At 56.7% G+C, this 20104-nt stretch overlaps 3 protein-coding genes across 11 annotated transcripts in view; all 3 read left to right on the top strand.

The window, feature by feature from the left end:
• LOC119856526 (zinc finger protein 572-like) overlaps positions 1 to 20104 on the top strand; it is a 568866-nt gene that overhangs the window by 229935 nt on the left and 318827 nt on the right. The gene's annotated exons all lie outside the window — the stretch shown is intronic.
• Positions 2662 to 12891, top strand: RUSF1 (RUS family member 1). Its single transcript, XM_038404145.2, has 16 exons — positions 2662 to 2680; positions 2744 to 2829; positions 4337 to 4499; positions 4917 to 4994; positions 5434 to 5548; positions 7767 to 7812; positions 7907 to 7939; positions 8589 to 8694; positions 10022 to 10123; positions 10308 to 10378; positions 10583 to 10767; positions 11018 to 11075; positions 11334 to 11404; positions 11666 to 11824; positions 11958 to 12035; positions 12591 to 12891. The coding sequence occupies exons 3-16, from the start codon at positions 4350 to 4352 to the stop codon at positions 12683 to 12685; spliced, it is 1347 nt and encodes a 448-aa protein (XP_038260073.1). The 5' UTR covers positions 2662 to 2680; positions 2744 to 2829; positions 4337 to 4349; the 3' UTR covers positions 12686 to 12891.
• On the top strand, positions 12724 to 18787 carry LOC119856548 (phosphatidylserine decarboxylase proenzyme, mitochondrial-like). 4 transcript variants are annotated; one of them, XM_043517319.1, is made up of 7 exons: positions 12724 to 12861; positions 15100 to 15267; positions 15436 to 15666; positions 16481 to 16607; positions 16802 to 16933; positions 17062 to 17222; positions 17827 to 18787. In XM_043517319.1, exons 2-7 carry the CDS (start codon positions 15145 to 15147, stop codon positions 18049 to 18051), a joined length of 999 nt encoding a protein of 332 aa, XP_043373254.1. In that variant the 5' UTR covers positions 12724 to 12861; positions 15100 to 15144; the 3' UTR covers positions 18052 to 18787. The 4 variants fall into 4 exon arrangements, with proteins under 4 accessions (XP_043373254.1, XP_038260102.1, XP_038260105.1 ...); XM_038404174.2 differs by lacking the exon at positions 12724 to 12861 and adding an exon at positions 13030 to 13434; XM_038404177.2 differs by lacking the exon at positions 12724 to 12861 and having other exon boundaries at positions 13030 to 15267; positions 16481 to 16601.

Genomic DNA, 20104 nt, shown 5'->3' with positions numbered 1-20104 from the left:
AAATGCTGGAGGCAAAGTGGGGTCAGGGTTGGAGGCTGACAGCTCACGACCCCCCCATGTAATAACCTCATGACCCCCTGAGGGGTCCTTACCCCCAGTTTGAGAACCCCTGGTGTAAAGTAAGAGTGTGTGGGTGGGTGTGCATGGGCGTGTGTACAGCACTGCCCCCTGCCGGAGGGAATTGGGGCTGTGTGTGTGTGTGCGCGCGCACGTGCGTACGTGCATAGCACTGTCCCCTGCTGGAGGGAATTGGTTGTGTGTGTGCAGCACTGCCCTTTACTGGAGGGAATCAGGTGTGTGTGCGTGTGTGCGTGCGCACAGTGCTGCCTCCTGCTGGAGGGATTCAGGGCTGCGTGGATCCCTGCTGCCCCCAGTAGAGTAAATGAGCCCAGGTACCTGTGATTCTGTATCTAAGCGGTAATATCGGACACTTTCCCCCCTCACAAACCCCTTCTTGCCATTTCACCATCAGCCCACGTGAAATTCAGATGGCAAGAAAAATAGCTTTTGTCCTAGAGGGAACACAAGCCGCAAGGCAGGACAAAATCCAGCTGTTGGCAAGGAAGAGAGCCCTCTGCACTCTGCGGCACAGAGCCAAGGCACCCATCCCCTGCTCTCATCCACTAGACCCCACTCCCTTCCCAGGGCTGGGGATTGAACCAGGGGTGCTGGGACAATTTGTGTAGGGGGGGTGCTGAGAGCCATTGAACCAAACTGTAAACCCTGGATATAATGGAAACCACTTCAAGTCAGCCCACACACCCCTAGTTCCAGCACTTATGGATTGAACCCAGCACTTTCAGCCCAGCTCTCCCGCAGGGTGCTACAGACGGGCGTTAAGAGCAGCTGCATGGCTCTCCTCGAGGCATTGAGATTTCACACAGTGGAGTGCCCTGTTTTGGGGATCCCCCACGGGAGACATCTCACTCCGTTTGCAGGGTGGGTGTGAGAGATGCAAATCCTTCCTCTCAACCGGTTAAAGCTCCCAGAGTCATTTTGGACCTGTATGTTTTTCAATGTAATGTGGTAATACACCTTGGCTGAAATCAGTCACCCTGGCCACTGGCCTTCCTCATTTGCTCCATGTGCAGCACCTGGCACAACGGGGACTTGATCTCAGCTGGGGTCTGTGCAGCATCTGGCACAATGGGGGCCCCGATCTTGGTCAGGGCCTGACTGAAGTGGGGGAAGAGGTGAGGGTCAGGACCCAGCGGGAGGCTTTTTGGAGTGGGAGGTGAGGGAGCTGGCAGAGTGTCCAGTGCGGGCTACATAAGCAGCAAAGCAAAAACCCTACTAGCTAATAGTGATTGAAGAATCCTCTCTGCCGTCACGTCACGGGTCGCCAGCTGTTCCCTGTGGGCTGGGACCTATTTGATACGTGCCACACTCCCCTCGAGTGGCTGGCCTGCGTAGTGGATAACTACCAGCAAAGGGGTGACTCCTTTCAGAGCTCAGGGCTGATGGGCATGGGCAGTAGTCAAGAGAGAATAACAACCTACTACTGCTGCTTGACTCAAATAGGAGAGAGCCTGGCTGGGCTGTCCTCCCAAAGGCTTTGAATTCAATAGTGCTGGTGGCTCGGGGCAGGGGCCTCCTGTACATGGAAGATAACAGCTTACTATGGCAGCCTGCAGGCGGCATTACTCCATCTCAAGTGGCAACATGTTGTGAGGTGAAAGGGAAGGCCCTGGGTTCGATTCCCAGTCAGGGCTGTTCTGCTGTGTGCTGGCAGCCCTTGTTGATGTTAGGGGGTGCTCCGTGCTTCTGCAAACAGGGTGTTAGGTGCCCCTGAATAGCAGCCACATTGGCCTCAGGCTGTCAGGGCAGGTTTGTGCAGCTCTGAGACTGGCCACCTGTACATCGTGGAGGCCCAGCACTCTGGCTGTCTGCTGGGGAGGGAGATAACTCTCTCTTTATCCCCATACACCCCTTGTACCTATTTCTAGCCCCATGCACTACCTCCTCTATCCTCATACCCCCAATCCATAAGAACAGCCAGACTGGGTCAGACCAAAGGTCCATCTAGCCCAGTTTCCTGTCTTCCAACAGTGGCCAATGCCAGGTGCCCCAGAGGGAATGAACAGAACAGGCAATCATCAAGTGATCCATCCCCTGTCGCCCATTGCCAGCTTCTGGCAAACAGAGGCTAGGGACACCATCCTGGCTAATAGCCGTTGATGGACCTATCCTCCATGAATTTATCTAGTTCTTTTTTGAACCCTGATATAGTCTTAGCCTCTGGCAAGGAGTTCCACAGGTTGACGTTGTGTGAAGAAATACTTCCTTTGGTTTGTTTTAAACCTGCTGCCTATTAATGTCATTTGGTGACCCCAGGTTCTTGTGTTATGAGAAGAAATAAACAACACTTCCTTATCTACTTTCTTCACACCAGGCATGATTTTATAGACCTTATCATACCCCCAAACCCCCCCCAACCCTATACACCCCCCATCTCTCTCTATTCCCATAGCCCCTCCCAGCCCCATACAACCCCCATCTGTCTAGCCCCCCAGACATCCTCAACCCTACACCCCTCCCCGTATCTCTCTATCCTCATAGATCCTTCTAGCCCCAACCTCATAACCCCCCCCCCCCCATCTCGCTCTATCCCCATACCTGCCCTCCTCCGCCCTCCCGGCGCTCCGACAGGGACTACACCCCCCACAATGCCCCGCGCGGGGAAAACGACACCCCCCACAATGCCCCGCGCGGGGAACTACACTCTCCACAATGCCCCGCGCGAGGTGGGGGCGCTCTAGAACCCCACTGCCTAGAGCCCCCTGCACCTGCCAGCCTCGGGTCCCGGCTGCCCCCGCGCCCCCTGCCCAGGTAAGTGCGGGCAGCCGGGGCCCCGGGGTGTGTCCCGGCCTGGGGGGGAGGGGCGCTTCCCGGGCCCCTCCCCCCGCCAACGTGTCCCCCAGGCAGCGCCGGGCACCGGGCCGGCGGGGCACCTCGTTCCTGCCCCGGGGGTGCAGCCTGCGGCGGGAGGGGGGGTCAGTGTAACTCACTAACTCCCCCCCCATCACACCCACAGCGTATTTATAGCTGTGTGTGTGCAGGCAGCTACACTGCATGTGTAACACCCACATGCGTGCACACACACGGGGCATGTAACATACACACAGTGTAACACCCACACGTGTGCACGCACGCCGAGCATGTAACACACACAGTGTAACACCCACATGCCTGCACACACACAGAGCATGTAACACACATATAAAAACACAGGGCATGTAACACACACACAGTATAACTCTCACACGTGTGCGCACACACAGAGCATGTAATACACACAGTGTAACACCCACATGTCTGCACACACACAGAGCGTGTAACACACACATTGTAACACCCACACATATACACACAGAGCATGTAACACACACACAGTGTAACACCCACACATGCGCATACACAGAGTGTGTAACACCCACAGTGTAACACAGACACTCGTGCACACACATAGAGCGTGTACCACCCACATGCATGAGCGCACACACACAGAGCATGTGACACAGACAGTGTAACACCCACACGCATGAGCACACACAGTGTAACACCCACACGCGTGTGCACATACACAGAGCATGTGACACACACAGTGTAATACCCACATGTGTGCACACACAGAACATGTAACACACTGAGTGTAACACCCACACACGTGCACGCACACAGAGCATATAACACACACAGTGTAACACCCACATGTGTGTGCACACACACAGAGCATGTAACACAGAGTGTAACACCCACACATGTGCACAGAGCATGTAACACACAGAGTAACACACAGACACAGAGTGTAATGCGCACACAGAGCACGTAACACAGTGGAACACACATAGAGAATGTGTAACAGGCACACACAGGGTAACACACATGGACACAGAGTGCAATAGACATACACACTGCATGTAATACACACTGTGCACATGTACAGAGCGTAACATGCACACACGCCCACACATATACACACTGTGACACATAGGCAGTGTAACATGCATGCACACAAAATGTGTAGCACACACACCATAATCTCAAACACAGCTTAACACAGACTGCACACATACACTAATGCGCACTCGGAGTGTAACACACTCACCACAGACACAGGCTGCATTCAGATTGCGCGTGCACCCGCACACTGTAACATACCCACGGCATGTAACACACTGACAGCGTGCACAGAGTGTAACACTGAGCATGTGCAGTCTCTGCATTACACTGTGTACTTGTGACATTGTGTGTGTGTGTGTGTATGCAGTCAGTGGGTTGTGTTCTCTTCTCGTGCCCATGGACTCCTCCTCGCTCTAACTCCTTCTCCCCCCAGACCTGCTCCGGCCATGCCCAGCCTGGGGGTGCAGCCACTCTGCACGGAGCAGTATGGCTCCCGTGGTGCCCGGTGCTACCTGCCCTCACCCGACGGGCGCCTAAACTGTGTGGGGGATGAGCCAGGGCGAGTGGGATGGCGCTCGCTAAAGGAGATCTTCATGGTGAGACGAGGGGTGGGGGTCAGAGGGCAGTTGGCCGGTGGGGGGCAGAGGGCAAAGGTGGGGAGTTGGGAGGAGCCAGGAGGGCTGACAGGTAATTCAGAGGTGGGCAGAGGAGGAGGGGTTCAGAAGTCAGAGGGATCAGGGTGGGGGGCACAGATTGGGAAGGGGGTTTAGCCAGGCTGAATCTGAGTGGGGAGGGTTTGGAGGTGATGAAAGCGAGCTGAGGGTGAGAGAGGAGGGGAAGGGAGATTGGGGGGCTTGGAGGAGTTTACGGGGGTGGGTGTTGGAGAATTTGTGGGGGGCGGGCAGGACATGCTGTTGACCAGGTAGAGCTGTAGGGTGGGATGTGTGGTCTCTGATTCCCAGGGGAAGATTGCTGTTCTGCTCAACCTTGGCCCCCACTTTTCTCCGCTGCAGTCCGTGTTTCTGCCCCAGGGGTACCCCGAGAGTGTGAGCCAGGACTACCTGCCCTACCAGATATGGGACACCGTGCAGGTGAGGTGGTGAAGAGGGGGAGACACACACCAGTTCTGGGGGAGGAGGGGAACTAGCCCCTGACCTGGGGTATTGGGGGTGCACTGGGAGTCGAGGGGACCCAGTCCTGGGGGAGGAGGGCACTGGGGGGGAAAGGGGACCCAGCTCCAACCCTTGGGGGAGGGGGTACCCTGGGGGGGCAAGGGAACCCAGCCCCAGACCGGGAGGTATTGGGGGACCCCTGCTGCTTAGCAGTGGGTTTTGGGGGTAAGAGTGTAGTGGGGTGTGGCCCAGTCCTTCTCTGTATAGTACCAGGGCATGCGGGGGACTGGCTGAGGGCAGAAGGGTGTGATGGGGGTAATGGCAGGCACTGGGAAGCCAGAGGTGTGGAGAGGTTTATCAGGGTACTTGCCCTTCCAGGGGCTGCCACAGTAGTAACAGCCTTCCCTGTTCCTTCCAGGCCTTTGCCAGCAGCATCACCGGGGCGCTGGCCACGCAGGCCGTGCTGAAGGGGGTGGGCGTGGGGGACCAGACGTCGACTGTTGCTGCAGCCACCGTTACCTGGATACTCAAAGGTGAGACACACCCCCTGAATCATCCTGGAGACACCCACTCCACAAATCCCTACATTTGATCCCACCATCGAAGAAGGCCATACTGGTTAAAAAACTGACCTGGATTGGTGGAGAAGTGACGGCATCTTCAAAAATATAAAAATAACATGTAATGAATAGAAGAAAGGGGAAACCTCATAGTAATTATTATAAGTCAGAAGCTAGGAGTTGCAGAAAACTGATAAAGGAAGCAAAGAGACACAAGGAGAAATCTATGGCCAGCAGAGTTAAGGACAGTAACAAGGGAGCTTTTTAAGCACATTAGGAACAAAAAGAATCCTGATAGTGATATTGGTCCATGACTAGATGGAAATTGTTGAATTAACAATAATAATGCTGAAAAAGCAGGAGTATTCAATAAAAGTTTTTGTTCTGTATTTAGGGCAAAAACAAATGATGTTGTCATATGATAGAATAACACTTTTTCCATTCCACTAGTGTCTCTGAAGGATGTTAAACAGTAGCTATTTAAGTTAGACATTTTAACATCAGCAGGTCCAGATAACTTGCATCCAAGAGTTTTAAAAGAGCTGGCGTTGGAGCTTCCTGGACTTTTAATGTTGATTTTCAATAAGTCTTGGAGCACTGGGGAAGTCCCAGAAGACTGGAAGACAGCTAATGTGCCAACATTTTAAAAGGGTAAACAGGATGACCTAGGTAATTATAGGCCCGTCAGCCTGACATCGATCCCAGCCAAGAAAATGGATCAGCGGATACGGGACTCCATTAAGGAAGAATTAAAGGAGGATAATATCATTAATGGCAGTCAATATGGATTTATGGAAAATAGGGCCTGTCAAATGAACTTTGTTTCGGGTAAGATTACAAGTGTGAAAAAGGTCACACTGTTGTAATATACTTAGACTTCTGTAAGGCTTTTCACTTGGTACTGCACCACATTTTGATTAAAAATCTAGAACGATGTAAAATGAACATGGTCCACGTCAAATGGATTGAGAACTGGCTAACGGATAAGTATCAAAATGTGCCTGTGAACGGGGAATCCCCACCAAGTGTGTGTGTTACAAGTGAGATCCCCCAGAGATCAGTTTCTGGCCCTTTGCTGTTTAACATTTGCATTAATGACTTGCCAGAAAACATAAAATCATCGCTGATGACACAAAAAGTCTGGGGAGTAGGAAATAATGAAGAGGACAGGTCACAGATACAGAGCGATCACTTGAGCTGGGCTCAGGTCAATAATATGCGTTTTGATACGGCTAAATATATAGGTATAGGAACCAAAGAGCGAGGGCCAGACTTACAGGATGGGGGGACTCTGTCCTGGGAAGCAGGGACTCTGAAAAAGATTTGGAGGTCCTGGTGGATAATCAGCTGAACGGGAACCCCCAGTGCGAAGCTGTGGCCAAAAGAAGTCATGCGGTCCTGGAATGCATAAACGGGGATCTTGAGTTGGAGCAGAGAGGTTATTTTACCCTGTATTTATCCCTGGTGCGTCTGCTGCTGTGTTCAGTGCTGGAACCCACAATTCCAGAAGGATGTTATTACATCCTTAATTCCAGAAGGATGTTGAGAGGGATCAGAGAAGAGCCATGAGAATGATTAAAGGATTAGAAAACCTGATTTATAGTGACAGCTCAATCTCTTTAGCGTAACAAAGAAAAGGTTATGGGGTGACTTGATCACAGTCAGTAAGTACCTACGTGGGGAACAAATATTTAATAGTGGGCTCTTCAATCTAGCAGAGGGAGGTCTAACAGGATACAATGGCTGGCAGTTGAAGCTAGACAAATTCACCCTGGAAATAAGGGTAAATGTTTCACCGTGGGAAGAATTAACCATTGGAACAATTTATCCAGGGTTGTGGTGGATTCTCCATCACTGACCATTTTTAAATCAAGTTTATATGTTTTTCTACAAGCTCCGTTCTAGGAATTACCCTGGGGTTGGTCTCTGGCCTGTGTTATCCAGGAGGTCAAACGAGATTATCGTAATGGTCCCTTCTGGCTTTGGAATCGATGAATTGGTGAATCCATCCTGTCCTGGGACTCCCCCATACCTGGGTTCCCCTCCTTGATGCATGCCGGCCTGGGACATCGCCCACTCCCTCCCACTAATCCCAATACTGCCCCCCAGACTCCCCTGAACTCCCCATTCACCCTGTGGGATCTGCCATTTCCTTCACTTCCCCTGACAGCCCTCTCTGTCTCCCCTGCAGACGGGACGGGGATGCTTGGCCGGATCCTTTTTGCCTGGATGAAAGGGTGAGTGGTACACCCTGTGGAGGGGGAGGTTTCTGGGTCACCAGTGCTGGTAGGGTTATCTCTCTTCATGACCTCTTCTCTCTCTCTCCCCCAGGAGCAAACTGGACTGTGACGCCAAGCAGTGGAGGTGCGTGAGGAAAGGACCCGCCCCCCTGTTTTCCCAGGACATCCCTCCCCCAACCCCTCATCCCCGGGGCATCCTTCACCCCAACACCCTGGGATGCCCCTCACCGTGATAGCCCAGTGGCGGATCCCCGCTTGCTGACCATTATATGATCTTTGACCTCTGAACCTTAAATGTGTTAGTCCTGCCCTCTGCATGTGATTGGACGATCCTCCCCTCTGAGCCTCTCAGGTGACCCTCACACTCTGATCTCCCATTGGGCATTTGTTGTCTGAGTCCCCATTGTGTGATCTTCACCTTCTGACTGTCTATTGGGCAACACTTGCCTTGTGACTGCACTGTGTGACCTTTTGCCTTCTGACCCCCATTGAGCCAACCTCAACTTTTGACATTTGTTGAGCAATACTTGACCTTTGACCTTGACCCATTGGTGACCTTCACTCTTTGAACCTCATGGTGCAATTCTCAACCTCGTACCCCATTGAGTGCCCTCTGACCTCCCTCATGACCTCTTACCCTTCACCCCGACCATCAGCAGGCAATCCTGAACCTCTGACTCTTGTTTAGTGCCCAGTGGCCTCTGAACCCCATTGGGTGACATGTGACCTCTAATCCTGCCATGCCCACCACTCTTACCCCTTGTGCCCTTCAGGCTCTTTGCAGATGGGCTCAATGACCTGGCCATCTTCATGGAGATCTTGGCCCCTACCTTCCCAGCATGCTTCACTCTCATCATCTGCACCAGCGGCTTCTTCAAGGTAGCAGGGACTGGGTTGGCATGAGGTGTGGGGTGAGGGGATTGATGCAAGGGGTTTGCATTGGGAGTTGGGGTGGGGGTTGGCATGAGGGGAAGAGGGTTGGTTCAGGGGAGGGGGAGGTGTGATATATTGGGTTGTAGGGGCATAGCCAGCAGATCAAGGGAAGTGATTATTCCCCTCTATTCGGCACTAGTGAGGCCACACATGGAGTATTGCGTCCAGTTTTGGTCCCCCCCCACCAGAAGAAGGATGTGGACAAATTGGAGAGAGTCCAGCAGAGGGCAACGGAAACGATCAGGGGGCTGGCGCACATGATTTACGAGGAGAAGCTGAGGGAAGAGAAGAGTGAGGGGGGATTTGATAGCAGCCTTCAACTACCTGAAGGGGGGTTCCAGAGAGGATGGAGCTCGGCTGTTCTCAGTGGGGGCAGATGACAGAACAAGGAGCAATGGGCTCAAGTTGCAGTGGGGGAGGTCTCGGTTGGATATTAGGAAACACTATTTCATTAGGAGGGTGGTGAAGCACTGGAAGGAGTGACCTAGAGAGGTGTTGGAATCTCCATCCTTAGAGGTTTTTAAGGCCCAGCTTGACAAAGCCCTGGCTGGGATGATGTAGTTGGGGGTGGTCCGGCTTTGAGCAGGAGATTGGACTAGATGACCTGAGGTCTCTTCCAACCCTAATCTTCTATGATTCTATGTGGGTGAGGAGTTGGTGGGAGGGGTTGGCATGAGGGGCTGGCAATGGGGGATTGGGGCATTGGCACGGGGGAGGGGTTGGCATGGGGTGATTGGTAGGGGGTTGGCGCTGGGGCAAAGGATTGGCAAAGGGGCAGGGGATGGCATCAGAGCTGCGTGGATGGCAGAAGTTCCATTTCACGAAGGATTTTATGCTTTTGAAATTTGGCCACATTCTCCATCAGAGCAAAACCCGACCATTTCAATATTCTCCACAAAGGAGAATTCCAGAAAACGTTCATTTCAGCTCGTTGGAAAGATTTTGCTTCAGTTTCACCTCTTTGTACTATATAACACTGTGTATAGTCCATACTGAGGTCTATGCAGTAGAGAATTCTATGGCTATCGATATCAAAATGAAATAAAAACAATCCAAACAAAAATTATTTTCTAATCGAAGAGTCAGGACATTGTCAGAACATTCCCCCCCCCCCGTTTTCTTTTTTCCCCCCGATGAAATTCTGGTGGAATCGCCATGATCCACATATTCCTATGGGATACGGTTGTGTCTTAAGTCTTTCCCCCCGACTCTCGTTGGCATGAGTCCTGCACCCCACACCCGAACCCCTCTCCTCTCTCTCTCTCTGCCCCAGTGCATCGTGGGAGTAGCCGGAGGCGCCACCCGGGCAGCCCTCACCATGCACCAGGCCCGGCGGGACAACATGGCGGACGTTTCGGCCAAAGATGGGAGCCAGGTGGGATCCTGCTGGGGCATTGTGGCCAATGTTAAGGGGCACCCCACAGTGCAGCGAGCAGGGGCGCTCCAGGGGCAGAGGGGACAGGTTCTCCCAGAATGCAGCAGGGCGGAAATGCCCAGGGGATGGGAATTGTACCCCACCTCTGCAGACACCCTCACTCACTCCTCTCCCCCACCTCCAGGAGACCCTGGTGAATTTAGCCGGCCTGCTCGTCAGCCTCCTCCTCATCCCCCTCGTCACCGACAGGCTCCAGTGAGTGACCCCAAGGGCAGGGATAGCACAAGTGTTATGGGGGGGTCAGAGGGGATTGTGGGAAGGATTGTGGGGGATTATGGGAGGTGGGAGGCAAAAGTGATTGTGGGAAGGGTTGTGGCAGGCATGGGATTGTGGGGGATTCTAGGTCTGGCTGGGCCTGCCCCTGTCTCTGACCCCTGTCCCTGCCCTCCACCCCCCCAGGCTCACCTACGCCCTCTATGGCCTGTTCACGGCTCTACACCTCTACGCCAACTACCGGGCCGTGCGCGCCGTCTGCATGGAGACGCTCAACCGGGCCCGGCTGCGCCTCGCCCTGCGCCACTTCCTGTGCCAGGGCAGGGTCCCCATGCCCGCGCATGCCAACCCGCAGGAACCCCTGCTGCCAGGTGACCACGGGGGAAGAGGATACGGGGGGAGAGGGGAAGAGGAGAACCCCAGCATGGGCAGATGCAGAGACCAGTTACCCCCGAGAGTGGAAAGGCCCCATGTCCCATTCCCTGCCCCCCTGAGCCAGCCAGCCAGTCTCCCCACCCTGGGGACAGATTGGAGCGAGCGCCCCCGAGAGGGGAAAGGCCCCATGTCCCCTTCCCCCCCATACCCAGCCGACTAGACTCTTTGCTCCTCACTTCTCCACAGAATTCCAGCGGCATCTCAGGGTAACTCTGGGCGCCCCACTCCACCTGCTGGTCTCCAGGTGAGTAACGGAGGTTTAACTTGTCCCTCATCCCTCCCCAGGGATTGGCCCCTCTGCTCAGCCAGCACAAGTCTCTCGGGACACCCCTCGACACATTTATTCTAGTTGCTGTTCCTGCTCATAGAAATCTGTGTGTCTTTGGTGGATCTTGTCCCTATAACATCTTGTGGCAGGGAGTTCCAGAGGCTAAACATGTCTGTTCCATTCATAGTGAGCATCTCCTTCTTTGCGTATTCTTTCCCTCTATCTATCCTGCAGCGCAGCTGAGTTCCAGCAGGCCTGCGAGGGCAACTCGAGGAACTATTTAATCGCTCTGAACCGAAAAGCTGGTGAGGAGGGACCGGGAGGAGGAATGAGACCCAGATGTCCAGGGTGGCAGCCATAGGAGGCAGAGACCAGGAGGGGAATGGGACCTAAGTATCCAGCACGGCAGCTGTAGGGGACAGAGCCTGGGAGAGGAAATGGGACCCAGGCATCCGGGATGACAGCTGTAGGAGACAGAGACCGGGAAGGGAAATGGGATCCAGACGTCTAGGATGGCAGTGCGGTGAGATGGTGCGGGACACTCTTCTGTGCCCTTTTCTCCACAGGCACCGTGGCCGTGGCCCTGCGCCATGGGGCGAGCAGTGTGGACACCATCCAGGCGTGTTCCCACGCCCTGCTGCTGGAGACCCTGCTGTGCCAGGCCCTGCCCCCGGGTGCAGTGGAGGGAGAGAAGCTTCAGAAGCTGGAAAGGCAGCTGTGTGGAGGTGAGGGGCCGGGCAGGGGGGCAGGTTGCCCAGACACCCCCTCTGCCTGATCCTGTGTGCGGGGAGGGGGGCTCAACTAGGGGTTTCCCAGCACCTATCCTTCATCCCCAGCCAGCTCTGTTCTGTCTTTCAGCCCCTGACGGAGAGGTCTGGGCTGCACTAACGGAAACTCACCAGCTGCTGGACAGGCTGTTCCCCCGGTTCCTAGCAGGTAACTGGGTTGTCTATGCACTCAGCCCTCAGGGACCTCTAATGCCCCTCCCTGGAGAGAGTGCCCCCTGCTGGGGAACATCCCCACCCCCTGCATTCAGCCCTGAGCTCTCTGGTGCCCCTACCCCCGGGAGAGCGCCCCCTGCTGGGGAACATCCCCATCCCCTGCACTCAGCCTTGAGCCCCCTAGTGCCCCTACCCCAGGGAGAGCACCCCCTCCTGGGAAATGTCCCCACCCCCTGCACTCAGCCCCGGCTCTTCCCTGTGTCCCCCTGCTGGGGAACATCCCCACCCCTTGCACTCCCAATCCTGGTCCCACCCCCTGCAGGCCCCGTGCCCTGGGAAGAGCACCCTGTGCTCTGAAGACCCTACCCCCCATGCTCTCAGCGCTGGGGTCTTCCCCATGGGCCCCTGGCCTGGGGAGATCAGTGAGACACCCCCACCCACTGTATTTCCAGCTCTGGGGTGTCCCCTAGTGCCCCCTGTCCTATGGAGAGCACCCCCTGCGGGGAAACACACACACCATCCCCTCGCCCTGGGCTGGTCTGTCTTGCAGGGCTAGTCTCAGCGGGCTGGGTCACAGATCGGAACCTGCTTGGAGCAGAGGAGTGGCGTCTGGATTGGACCCCAAAGGACAAGAAAGTCCTGTAGGCCAGCCCCCCTCCCCAGCATCGGTACCAACCCCAACGGGACCAAAACATTCAGTGCCTTAGTGGGCTCACCCCAGGGAGCTGACTGGGACCAGTGACTGAAGGATGCGGTTTGGATCCGGCTCCATGTGGGACCAGAGTTACAGACACTGGGAATTCAATGTGCTCTGTACCCCTGTACTGCTGGAAATAAAGTTTTTATATATATACATAAACCTGGGGCTTTTCCCTGCTAGGGGGCACAGCTGAGATGCAGCCACCTCTTGGTTGGGGTGCAGGGGCTGTTTACATGGGGATCCCTCACCCAGCACTGAGATGCAGCCACCTCTAGTGCAGGGTGTGGGGACTGTTTATACGGGGATCCCTTGCCCGGTGCTGAGATGCAGCCCCCTCTGGGGTGTGTTTCAAGGGCTGTTTATGTGGGGATCCCTTGCCCAGCGCTGAGATGCAGCCCCCTCTGGGGTGGGGCACGGGGGCTGTTTATACAGGGATGCCTGGCCTGGGCTGAGATGCAGCCGTATCTGGGGCATAGTTCAATCCCACAGTGTGCGCGTGGCCCGGTGATGTCATGGTCCTGCTGTGTGGGGTGATGATGAGACCATAGGCTTGTGCGGAGCCAATTTCATGAGGGAGGGCCTGGCCCCCCCGTGCAAGTCTTGTGAGTCATTGTGCACGTGTTATGTGATGGCCATCGCTGAGCACTGGCGAGGTGGAAGAGACAGATCTGGGCCAGCAACACCCTTGCTCCCAGTGAGTGTGTCTGGGCTGGCCTTGCCCTGTGTGTGTGTGTGTGTGTGTGTGTGTATGTGTGTGTGGTGATTTGTGTGTTGTCATTCTCTCTACCCTTGTAGTGGGTGTGATTTTGTGTTAGTGTCATTCAGTGTTTTTCTCTGTGTTTGTGTGTGTGTGTGTGTTTGTCATTGGGTTAGTGTTCTGCTTTTGTGATTTTGTGTTTGTGTGAATGTTACCCTCTATTGTTATAGTGTGTGTGATTGTGTATTAGGAGTATTCTCTGTACCCTTGTGTGTGTGCTTGTATGTCACTGTGCGTGTGTGTGTGTCTTGTTCTGCATGCCCTTGTGTGTGTGACTATGTGTCACTGTTGTTCTGTGTGCCATATTGTAGGAGGCTGCTGGGGGGAGTGTCTGTGCTGAGTTGTGGGGTGTGTGTGTGTGTCTGTGTGTGTGCGTATGCATGCACCAACATCAGTAGATATCAGCTGTCTTGAGAGTCATCCTGCTATCAGTGTGTGTGTGTGTGTGTGTGTATGTGTACATGTTGCAGGGTGTGGGTCATTGTGTCAAATGTGTATGTTGTATCTGTGTCAGTTGTACATTCTGCTGTCAGCGAGTGTGTGTGAGTTTTGTTTCCTATATGTATAAAAAGCAGGGTGTGTCACTCAGGGCAGGTGTGTGTTACGTTATTAATGCGTGTGGGGGGTGTCCTGTTCCATATGTGTGTGACCCAAAGCCAGGAGTCACTCTCCCAGCCACTGAGCATCAATGTGTGTGTGTATATTTGTGTGTGTTTCCTGTGTGTGTGTTAGTGGATGACTATGTCTGTCTGAAGGTTTTCAGGAGTCACACCCCACTCTCAGCTGCTGTGTGTTATCTGTGTGTATGTCTCTCTATGTGTTACGCTATGTTATAGTCTGTGTGTACATGACACTGTGTGTCTGTGCATGTGTGTGACGTGTGTTACACTGTGCTACACTGCGACATTGCTTGTTACACACAGACACATAGTGTGTGTGAATTACACTGTACATTTTGTGTTAGTCTGTCAGTGTATCACGTCTGTTAGTGTGTTATACTGTTATGCTCTCTATGTGTTACACTGTGTTATGCCCTGTGTATGTGTTAAATTTGTGTGTGCAACTGTTACTCTTTGTGTGTGTCTGTGTGTGTATCTTGGTGTATGTGATACACTGTGCTCTGTGTGTGATGTGCTTACAGTTTCTGTGTTACACTGTTAGTGTGTTCCACTGGCTTATGCTCTCTTTGTGTGTTACACCGTGTGTGTTACATTTGTATGTGCAACACTTTCGCTATGTATCAGTGTTATACTGCTCTGCTCTGTGTGATGCTGTTTGTGTGTTGCGCTCTTTGTGTTACACTCTGCCTGTGCACAACACTGTTATGCTCTGGGTGTATGACACTGTGTATCTGTGTGTCTGTGTTATGCTGTGTGTAACTGTGTGTGGTCTCAGGGAGTGGGCTGGCTCTGTCTTAAGGGGTGCCCTCTGACCTCATGGCAGCCCTGAACCTGGGCGCTGCTCTCCTGATGGGTGTTGGGGGCCCCGCCTGTCTTTGGGGGATGCGCCTGGGGCAGTGACTCCCCTCTGTCCCGGGCTGGGATCATTCCAGGCAAAGGCAGGCTGTGCAGAGCATCTCATAACTCCCAGTTTCACCCCCAGGGGTGAGCCGTGGTGTGTGTGTGGTGCTGTACGTGTCCCTCCAGGATGGCCATCCCCAGGCTCTCCCTGCGGCGCCCTCTACCCCGGGTGCCTGGCCATGCCCTGCGGCTCTGCTCCTGGCAGATTCTCAAGCCCTTCACCCATGCTGGGCTGCAGCCCACCAGCAAGGTCAGGGCATGGGGGGTAGACTAAGGGGCCAGCGAGGGGGAGGAGCTGGGGAGAAGGGGGGCAGAAGAAGGGATGGGAGGGATCTGAGGTGGGAGGGGAGGAGTGGGGGGAGGGGGTATATACGGGACTCTATGGGGCAAGTGCCCCCTGCTGACTCTCCCCCTGCAGGCCGTGTACCGCCGCGCCCCCACCCGGCTGCTCTCACGACTCTGGGGGGTGCTGACTGGGCTGGCGCTGCCCCGCTGGCTGTGGCGCCCCCTGCTGGCGCTCTACGTCTGGGCCTTCTCCGTCAACATGGCCGAGGCGGCTGAGGAAGATCTGAGCAGCTACCGCAGCCTTGGGGAGCTCTTCCGGCGCCCGCTCAAGCCCTGGGTGCGTCCCATCGCACTCCATGACATGGTATGTCCTGCCCTGTCCCCCCCATTGCCCTCCCATGACGTGGTATGTCCCGTCCTGCCCCCCATTGCCCTCCCATGGCATGGTACGTCCTAGTCTGTCCTCCAGCATTGCCCTTCCATGGCATGGTATATCCTGCCCTGTCCCCCATTGCCCTTCCATGGCATGGTATGTCTCATGCTGCCCCCCCATTGTCCTCCCATGCTATGGTACTTCCTGCCCTGCCCCGCCATGATATGGTAGGTCCCTCCCATTGTCCTCCCATGGCATGGTTTGTCCCACTCCCACCCCCAACATGATATGTCTCATTTGCCTCTCCCCCATGTGTCCCATATTGTGGGTCTTCCCTTCCCATGAAACCCCTTTGACATGGTTCGTCCGGATGCCCACAGTGGCAATACACATGCACGTTCCTCCTTGAGGCCAGGCTGACCAGGGTCCCAGACCTACCCACCTGCTTTGGCCTGCATGTGTGCCCAGCAGTGCCACGAGCTGGCGTTGGCCACCGCTCAACATGGCCGTGCCAGCAGTGGCACACGAGCCTCCCGCACGTGCGAGACACAAGCGCGTTCCCCAGGGCTCTGGGCCTGGTGCCTTCACAGCCTGGCTTTTCATGAGAGCGTTGCACTGTCTGTGCACGGGCCGGCATGTGCCTTCTCCAGAACCCTGCCCCTGCCTTCCCCAGGGCACTGATCCCTGGGGATTGGGAGCTCCCCCATCTTTGCTCAGCTGTCACAGGTGTGAACGCCCTGGCCTGCCCTCATGAATCCCTGTGCGAGGCCATCCCCGCTTCTCATTCTGTCCCGGCTGGTTGCAGGTCAGCCCAGCAGACGGCTGCATCGTGCACCTGGGCCGGGTGCGGAGGAACCGCCTGGAGCAGGTGAAGGGGGTGACATACTCCCTGGAGAGCTTCCTCGGGCCCCAGGACTGGAGAGAAGGTGGGGGTGAGCGAGGGGTTGGGATGGGCTGATGGTGGGGGGCTGGGCCCAGGATCCAATCCAGAGGGGGTGGCTGGGATAGATCCCAAGAGCCAATCTGGGGCCCAAGTGGGCCATGCCGGAGGGCCAGTCTGGGGTATGTGTGTTCCAATCCAAGGCAGGCCCCAATTAACCCTTTGCTGTCCATCTCTCTCCCCCAGGCCGAGGTCTCTCCCCATGGTGGCACCGGGGGCATCGGCTCTATCAGTGCGTCATCTATCTGGCGCCGGGCGACTACCACCGCTTCCACTCGCCCACCAACTGGCACATCCAGCACCGCCGGCACTTCCCTGGTACGGCACAGCCAAGTGGGGGAGCAGGCTGAGGTGGCGGAGGGCATGGACCCGGTTGTCACTCATGCTGGGGTCTCCTCTTCCCTCCCATCCATCTGCCTGCCCTGCCCCGGGCCCGTCCGTGGCAGGGTCCCTGATGTCGGTGAGCCCGAGTGTGGTGCGCTGGATCCCGGGGCTGTTCTGCCACAACGAGCGGGTGGTGCTGAGCGGGGAATGGGCCCACGGCTTCTTCTCCCTGACTGCTGTGGGGGCCACCAACGTGGGCTCCATCCGCATCTACTGTGACCAGGTGGGGCTGGGGGCAGAGGGAGCTGGGAGCCCTGGAGAGGGGGGCAGCCCTCTGATGTCCTGATGGGGTCCCTGGTGAGCGTGTGCGCTTGTGGGGTCACATGGGGGGGATGTCCTGGTGAGCACGCACAGGCTCATGGGATTGCATGTGGAGGGGCCCTGGTGAGTGTGCACACACTTGCATGAACAGATATGGGGGGGCCCTGGTGAGCATGTGTGTGCTTGTGCAATCTCATGTGCGGGAGCCCCTGATGAGTGTGAAAGCATTTGTGGGATCAGACAAGGGGGGGCCCTGGTGAGTGTGCATGCGCTTGTGTGATCGCACATGGGGGGGCCTCTAGTGAGCACATGCATGCTTCTGAGATAGCACGTGGGGGGCCCCCGGTGAGCATGTGCTCCCATAGGATTGCATGTGGGGGGCCTGGTGAGCATATGCTTTGGTGGGATTGCACGTGTGTGGGGGGGCTAATGGGCACGTGCTCCCGTGGGATCGCATGTAGGGGGGGGCGGTAAGCACAGTCACATGGCTCTTGCAAACCAGAGCAGACGTGGCGTGAGGGGGTGCCCATCACCATGGTAACTGTGGCCCCCTTTCTCTCTGGCAGGACCTTCGCACCAATTGCGCCTGCCACGTGCAGGGCCGCTACCATGACCGCAGCTACTTGGCCTGCGCGGGGCCAGCCGGGGTCCCCGCACCCAAGGGGGCCAGCCTGGGCGAGTTCAACCTGGGCTCCACCATCGTCCTCCTTTTCCAGGGGCCCCGGCGCTTTGGCTTCCACACCAGTGCTGGGCGCAGGGTGCGTGTGGGGCAGGCGCTGGGCAGCCTATGATGTGGCGGGCAGAGGAGCAGGCCCCCATTTCTGGGCGGGACCCTGATTTCCTGGGGAGATTGCAGAACCCCTTCACTGCCATGGGGGAGACACCCCAGATTCAGTGGGGTAACAGGGAGGAGACACCAGACTTGTGGGAGAAGGGAAACCCCCCACTTCAGATGGGAGAATTGGACTCCTCTTTACTGGGGGGAAGGGAAGGGTCCCCCATCCCAATAGACCCTTCAGCTTTCTGCTGGGGAATGTGGGGAGCTTTGACACCCCTTAAGAGCCATGGAGGAAACATAGGTGGGATCCTGATCTTAGCAGGGGATGGGATTTTTGGAGGCAGGAGCATGAGAAACCATACTTTCAAGATGGGGAACCGAGAGCCCCCCCATACTAGGAGAAGGGACCCCACTTTCCAGTGAGGGAATATGGGGTGAATCTGTGGGTCCCCCCACCTTTAATTCCAATGGGGGTAAAAAGAGAATACTTGTTTTTAAGTGGGGGAGTCTCAAATTCAGCAGGGAGGGCATGGGGGTGGATCCGAGGCCCCCCTCCTTAATTCCAGTGTGGGATGATGTGAATGGAGCTGTGGGGAGATCCTTCCCAGATCCTTTGGGGTTGAAATCTGGGGGGAAACTTTTGGACGATCCTCTCTGCCGTCCCGTCACCCCCATCCCATCCCCATAAGGCGGTCTGAACGCCAGGGGGCAGAAGAGCTGTGAAATAGACCTTTCTATTTTCATATACAGCCTGTTTGTCCTGGTGCGTTTGTGGTGGGGAAGGGGACCTGGGGCCTTTCCCCTCCAGGGGGCGCCAGCTGCGATCCGGCCCTGGGCTAGGGGATTGGCTGGGTCGGGGGGGACCTGGGGCCTTTCCCCTCTAGGGGGCGCCAGCTGTGATCCGGCCCTGGGCTAGGGGACTGGCTGGCTCGCTGGGGGGACCTGGGGCCTTTCCCCTCTAGGGGGCGCCAGCTGTGATCCGGCCCTGGGCTAGGGGATTGGCTGGCTCGGGGGGACCTGGGGCCTTTCCCCTCTAGGGGGCGCCAGCTGTGATCCGGCCCTGGGCTAGGGGATTGGCTGGCTCGGGGGGGACCTGGGGCCTTTCCCCTCTAGGGGGCGCCAGCTGTGATCCGGCCCTGGGCTAGGGGATTGGCTGGCTCGGGGGGACCTGGGGCCTTTCCCCTCTAGGGGGCGCCAGCTGTGATCCGGCCCTGGGCTAGGGGATTGGCTGGCTCGGGGGGGACCTGGGGCCTTTCCCCTCTAGGGGGCGCCAGCTGTGATCCGGCCCTGGGCTAGGGGATTGGCTGGCTCGGGGGGACCTGGGGCCTTTCCCCTCTAGGGGGCGCCAGCTGTGATCCGGCCCTGGGCTAGGGGATTGGCTGGCTCGGGGGGACCTGGGGCCTTTCCCCTCTAGGGGGCGCCAGCTGTGATCCGGCCCTGGGCTAGGGGATTGGCTGGCTCGGGGGGACCTGGGGCCTTTCCCCTCTAGGGGGCGCCAGCTGTGATCCGGCCCTGGGCTAGGGGATTGGCTGGCTCGGGGGGACCTGGGGCCTTTCCCCTCTAGGGGGCGCCAGCTGTGATCCGGCCCTGGGCTAGGGGATTGGCTGGCTCGGGGGGGACCTGGGGCCTTTCCCCTCTAGGGGGCGCCAGCTGTGATCCGGCCCTGGGCTAGGGGATTGGCAGGCTCGGGGGGACCTGGGGCCTTTCCCCTCTAGGGGGCGCCAGCTGTGATCCGGCCCTGGGCTAGGGGATTGGCTGGCTCGGGGGGGACCTGGGGCCTTTCCCCTCTAGGGGGCGCCAGCTGTGATCCGGCCCTGGGCTAGGGGATTGGCTGGCTCGGGGGGGACCTGGGGCCTTTCCCCTCTAGGGGGCGCCAGCTGTGATCCGGCCCTGGGCTAGGGGATTGGCTGGCTCGGGGGGGACCTGGGGCCTTTCCCCTCTAGGGGGCGCCAGCTGTGATCCGGCCCTGGGCTAGGGGATTGGCTGGCTCGGGGGGACCTGGGGCCTTTCCCCTCTAGGGGGCGCCAGCTGTGATCCGGCCCTGGGCTAGGGGATTGGCTGGCTCG

Source organism: Dermochelys coriacea, chromosome 6, assembly GCF_009764565.3.
Source record: "Dermochelys coriacea isolate rDerCor1 chromosome 6, rDerCor1.pri.v4, whole genome shotgun sequence".
Lineage (NCBI taxonomy): Eukaryota > Metazoa > Chordata > Testudines > Dermochelyidae > Dermochelys > Dermochelys coriacea.
The sequence above is the reverse complement of the archived record's forward strand: the minus strand, read 5'-3'. Positions and strand labels throughout refer to the sequence as shown.